The 6,011-nt window shown below is 55.8% G+C and overlaps 1 protein-coding gene across 3 annotated transcripts in view; it reads right to left on the bottom strand.

The window, feature by feature from the left end:
• Positions 1-220: 220 nt before the first annotated feature.
• The window catches only part of TSPAN11 (tetraspanin 11), a 72,529-nt gene continuing 66,738 nt past the window's right edge, over positions 221-6,011 (bottom strand). For 2 of the 3 annotated variants that reach the window (XM_002823077.6, XM_054527068.2), the window contains one exon: positions 221-4,911. In XM_002823077.6, coding sequence (XP_002823123.3) covers positions 4,852-4,911 — 60 coding nt within the window. In that variant the 3' untranslated portion in view covers positions 221-4,851. The remainder of the gene's footprint in view (positions 4,912-6,011) is intronic. The other variant, XR_008511886.2, reaches the window with a different exon arrangement.

Here is a 6,011-nt window from a genome sequence, read left to right as displayed (position 1 = left end):
TGACACTTGTGAGCAGGAGAAGTCAGTTCAAACACATCAGTGACGAGGGCTGACAAAAAAAGGGTAAGCAGGACCCTATCCAATGTGGCCAATGGTTTACTCATAGGGGAGCCGTGGCTAACACAGCAGCTTCACGATGTAGCAGTGGGTCACAGCGCATTTAATGAACTGATGGCCTGGGGGTTCCTTGCAGAGGAGAAAAAAATTCAACAGAAGGTAGTCCTAGATACAATTCCTTTATTAGCATTATCATGCCCCCTAGCACATGAAGCTGGGCTTCCACCGAGATCAGCTAAGGACAGGGGTATGTTTACAATGAGAACAATTTCTCTATACGCATTAGGTTAAGACATCTTCTCTGTTTCTAGAATACTGTGATGACTCACATCCATGGGCCAGCTGCTTCCAGGAATCCATCTGGCCTCACCAACATTGGGCTGCCTGGAATAACGGCTGGCACTTGCACAGGGCAGGGTATGGGGAGCAGGCCTCAGGTTTATGAGCAGGACTGGGCACTGCTGAAATAGGGGAAGGGGGCAGCCAGAATGTAGCAGGTTCTCCCAAGGCACGTAGAAGTTGGTGGGAAAATGGGGCTGGGGTGTGTAACTTGTCCCATTCCAGGAAGGGACCCAGGCACCTGGTCTCCTGGCCAAGATCACAGGCGATCCAAGAGTCCTCCAGGGAAGAGCAAGAACTGCACAGATGCACAGCAGAGAGGCTTTCCTGGCTGGCCGTGAGCTGACCGTGGTGACATGCTTCACTCCCGGCCCCCAATGGTGGAGTGAGTCGGGAATCTCGGCTGCTGCAGGTGGAGCTCAGCTGGACAGCCCGAGGTACTCGTGAACCCTGAGCGTTGTGACTTATAAAGGAGGGTGGCTGCATCTTCCTTTGGGGTTTGGTCTAAAGCAGTGGTTCTCAAAGTGTGGTTCCAGGGCCAGCAGCTGCAGCTCCTGGGAACTTGTTAGAAATGCAAATGATTGGTCTTGCCCACTCCTGATAAGAAATTCTGAGGGTGGGGCCAGCAATCTGTTTGGAAAAGCCCTTCCAGGTGATTCTGATACTCACCGAAGTTTGAGAACGACTGGTTTAGACGCTTGATCACTATACTCTCAGTGGATGTGAGCCCAGCCCAGCATGGCCAGTATATCAAGAATGTTTTCCAGGTGGGTGACAGGGTGGGCGGTGATGACAGCGACTGTTCCAACTCACTTCTCCAGCCTCAAAACCCTGAAGAGGGCCCAAGTAGCAGATTCTGAAACAAAGCTGGCTCCAGGGCAAAAGGGCCCCGAGGCACATCACAATGATCTACCATATTCCCCCCACACCCCACAGGGCCGTGCTGGGCCCTTCTGGATGTAAGCACCTCTGGCTATGCACAGCACAAGCTCCCTGACAGAAATCACACAGGGTCCACCCCAGAGCCCCAGCAACAGCAGGTGCCCCATGCAGGGGGCTAGAAAGAAGGCAGAAAAGGGCCTCACCTGAAGGGGAGGTGGTCAACACCCCCCCCAGGGTGCCCCTCCCTGCCCTGGGTTGCTCTGGGAGTGGGTGTGACCTGAGGGGTGACCTCCATGTGGACATAAGATTCTGCACCCTGCATGAAGGCCCTGAGGGCTGAGGGACAGTCCCTGCTGTTGCTTTGGGGTTAGTGTTGGTACCTGGGGTGATGGGCTGGGTGGTTGTCATGGGCCTTGGCCCTTTAGGATCCTGGCTGCTGCCTGAGCCCCTGCACCCGGAGGGTCCAGCTGTCAGCCTGAAATGAGCCAGGCTTCTGCACCCCCGTCCCATGTGCCACGGGTGCTGCTTTGTGACAGTGCCCCCTGAGTGACACTCTGTTCCTTAATGACAGCCCGATGTCTCATTACGGAGATGGAGAACTGGGGGACACTGAAGAGAGGGGTTCCAGGCCCAGCTTTCCTTCCTTCTCCCCAGCTGGGGGTGGCAAGACAACAGCCGTGACCACTGACAAGCAAGTCTTAACTTTGCCCAGCCTTAATTTCCTCATTTATAAAATGGGGGAAATAACACCCTCTTGCTGGGGTAACTGTGAGATAAGTATTTATGGTGACAGATTCTAAGTGCATAGCAGGACCTTGGTAAACACAAAAAAATCCCTGGACACACTCCCCACTTACTCTGCCTGAGGGGCTCCTGGAGGTGGGGCTAGGGTGCCAGGGAAGCAGGAGAGAGAAAGAAAAGAACAGGCACAAACATTCCACCCCCTCAGCCAAGGCCACGTTTCATTCTTGCCTGCTGTCCTGACACAGTCACCCGGGGGACTCGGGGACGCGCCCTTCTCTCTTGGTGTCTGCCCCTGCGAGCTTAGGGAAGGGCAGCATGGTGTGTGCAGGGCAAGGAGATGCCCGTGGCAGCTGGCTGGGATCCCAGCACCTGATACTGCTTTCCTGGGGCCCTGGTGTGCAGGAGCCTTTTGCCCGCACAGGACTGATGGTGACATTCCACAGGCGTGTCCTCTCTCTCCAAGGAACTCAAGGCTGTAGCAGCCTCCAAGCAGGGGCCCGGGAGGAACTGACCTGGGTACGGATCTGTACCCTCATCAGCAGGAGGGGCACACCCCGCTAGGGACCGCATCACTGGCTCTGGACTTCAGCCATTGTACACTCCCAGGCAGAACCTGCCCTATCCTGGGTCTCTGTTTCCTCTAACCCTGTCTCATCTCCCAGGCTGTTGGCATGGACAAGGAGGTCAGATTTCCAAGCCCTGGGTTGTTCTACCACTGTCTGCAGCTTGGACAAGCCATCTTTCAAGAGGCATTCTGGCTGGACGACACACAGGGCAGGAATTGCAGCTAATCCTGCCCCAGTCAGGCTGGACCAACCATCCCATGGGGCTAGGGAAGATGGGGCAGGCTGTCCTGGGCCTGCCTTCAATGGTAAGGCTGTGCACAGGGCACTGGCCTGCCACCTGTCTTTCATCCCCACCAGGGCAGACAGGTAAGGCCCCAGCACCCCCTGCCCACTGCCGCCTCCCCCTGGCACCTCGGCAGGAAGAACATGGTTCTAGCCCAGTATCCTCTCTCTCTGTCTCCACTCTCCTTCTGTACTAAGAGTTGTCAGTTGTGATCTCATCCTTCAGAGAGCCTGGGAGTCATAGTCAGTTTTTGATTCTCTGCACGAATCCCAGGAGGTTGGAGGGCAGCAACGCTAATCACGCACTACACCATTTCTCTCGGCCTCCGTGCAGTCTGGGATATCTGGTCTTCCTTTTAATGAATTTGCATTGGCAACTCCAGGGCCTTTTAGGCAGGGGAGATAAACCAGCCTAGGCTCCAAGAAGCCACTGGAGAACACCGAGAAGAGGAGGCAACCGGCCCCGAGGCTGGGCTTCCCTCTGTCCATGTGGGTACTTCCTGTGCTGAGGATGCAGTTTCTGGGCAGTTCAGGGCTCTGCTGGGGTCAGCACTGGGTGCCCTTGAGGCCACTCCTATGTATGGGAGAGAGAGCACCCCTGCCCCAGGACTGGCCTAGGTCAGCAATATGCTCATCACAGTGCATTCTGGATCACGCAGGGAGGTGAGCTGGGACCTCGCTCAGCCTCGGCCTTAGCACAACAAGCTGCCCCCCTTCATAGGGGGGAAGTAAGAGGGTCCCGCTCTGTGGGCTGCCCCCTTGTAACAGCCATTTGGGGGGGTCCCTATGGGTGTTGTACAAAAAGCTGCCAGCATGGATACTCTGTATTTTCTAGTATTTTCTTTCTGTTCTCCCTTATTACTGGGGAAAGTTCTTCCTGAAAATTCTGAAAATTCCCTGCTGAACTTAGTGATGCAAGAGAGAACCCGAGGAAAAAGCTCTGTCCACTCTAGGACGGGTGGAAAGGGAAGCAGAGCGGGACCCCCTGGAAGCAGTGTGGTGGTGGCCATGGGGTCAAGGACAGGGCCCCAGGAAAAGTGAGTTTCAGGCAGATGCCCCTCTATTCAGAGCTGCCCCTTCTCAGCGGCTGCGACTTTGCAGGGTTGAGAGTTGGTCCACTCCAGGAGATGTTTGACACCCACCAACATTAGGAGCTGAAGATGGTCTGAAAACCTGGTGTTCCTGAGAATCAGGCCCCGGAACACGAGATCCCTGAGGGGCATATCACTAGAGGCCAGGGCTTGGGGCCATGGTCTCCCAGGGAGGTTTCTCCCAGGAAGGCAGCTAGGCAGGTGCAGGGCTCTGCTCCTAGTGCAGCATGTGCTGGTATGGCCACCTTACCCCCTGCTTCCTGCCAGGGTGACTCTACCCAGCCTGTGGCTGCCCTACCCAGGCCTCCCCACTCCCAGGCCCTGCAGGAAGGAATGAGGCCAGCAGGACATGGCTTTCCAGGTGAGGCAGTGTGGAGAGTGGGTAGGTCAAAGGGCAAGGTCTTCTGGGGGAAATGCCAGCCCTCCCTGCCCCACCCCATGCTTTTTCCAGAAACAGCAAGGTCAGGGCTTCTGAGCATGGGTGGGGAAATCCCATGCTGAATGCAGGAGGGCTGGCGTTCCTGGGTTTTCTGCCGATTGTTCCAGGTTCAGGAGCTGGGAGGGGGCAGAGAACCCAACCGCCACCCTCCCGTAGTCCACGGGTGCCCCCGTGCCTGGTGAGGGGCTCTGGTTGTCACCTGAAAGGATTTTTCCCTGCCCAGGATCTGGCCATGGGGGCTCAGAAATGGAGGAGAGGGGCTGAGGGTCCCTGCCTGGGTGGGTACAGTAGAAGCTATGGTCTCAGGCACTTGGTGGATTTGCAGGAGCTGGGCACAAAGGAGGGGGCATCTATGGCCCTAGTGGAGTTGGTGCTAACTCTGCAGGCCTTGCAGATGGTATGCGGCCACCTGTTGTCCTGAGGGGCAGTTGGAAGAGGAGGTGGTTGGCCATTAGTAAAAATGCCGCTGGAGCCTCTGGTGCAAGCAGCAGGTGAGAACCATCCCGCAGATCTGCCAGGTGGAGAGAGCAGAGGAGCAAAGAGAAATCAGAACTCCTGGAAGCTGCTGGCTCCCAGGACCCTGGAGCAGTGCTGCTCACTCGAATCCCCTGGGGCCTGGACAAAGGGCAGATTCTTGCTCAAAATGTCAGGGTGAGGCCTGAGGTTCTGCATTTCTGACAAGCTCCCAGGTGATGGTGGTGTGCCTGGGGGAGTCACATTCTGCCATCTACTATCCAAGAGCAGGGCTTTGCACACTTTAATGGGCATGAATCATCTGGGGACCTCCTTATTACAATTCTGCAGGCCTGGTGGTGGCCTGAGAGTCTGCATTCCTAGCAAGCTCCCAGTTGATGCTGCTGGTCTGTGGTCCTAGATCTTCTCCAGAGATGGCCTGATTTAATTAGGCCCTAAGAGTAATGTTTCCACTCCCTCATCAGAGCTGTCTGAAGTGGACTGTCTCTCTAGGAAAGAGTCTGCCTGTGTTTTGCTGTCCTTAAGACTCCAGAGCAAAACTCAGGTCCATCTTCGATGCTCTGGCTGGTGTACAGGAGCCATGGGGGAAACTGAGACTCTGGGAAGAGCACCCTGAGCTGTCACCCTGTCAGCATAGAATAAGAGCTGGTGAGCTCACCCTGTCAATCAGTGTAGAATGCAGCACCAAGCCCAGGCCCCAGGAGTCCTGTCTGCCAGCCCTTCTGTCGGTATCCACAGCTGAACAAGAAGGGGCTGGAGCATCTGGTCCAAAGCAGACACAGGCCTGGGAGGATCACCCTGCACACCCCCTTCTCACTTCTCTCACTTCCAGAATGTAGAGGAGCTTTATTCTCCCTCCTTGCTCTTCATGGGCCCTCCTCTGCCTTCTTCCTCCTCTTCCTCTCCTCCCTCCCACCCAAGGATGCATTGAGGGTAATGTGATTATGATCCTGATAATGACGATGACATGTTGTTGGATCTCGGCTCTCTGCACACAGGAGGGGGCACTGGGCTAGAGCAGCCCCATGACTGTACCGTGATACCTGGGGTGAAGGTGGCTCCCCTAAGTATTGAAACAGTGTCCTGACTTTCCTAGCAGCTGCTGCTGCCCTGACCTTGCCAGTGCAAACCTGGACG

Source organism: Pongo abelii, chromosome 10 (assembly GCF_028885655.2).
Source record: "Pongo abelii isolate AG06213 chromosome 10, NHGRI_mPonAbe1-v2.0_pri, whole genome shotgun sequence".
In the NCBI taxonomy this organism is placed as follows: domain Eukaryota; kingdom Metazoa; phylum Chordata; class Mammalia; order Primates; family Hominidae; genus Pongo; species Pongo abelii.
This window is presented reverse-complemented; position numbering and strand designations above follow the sequence as displayed.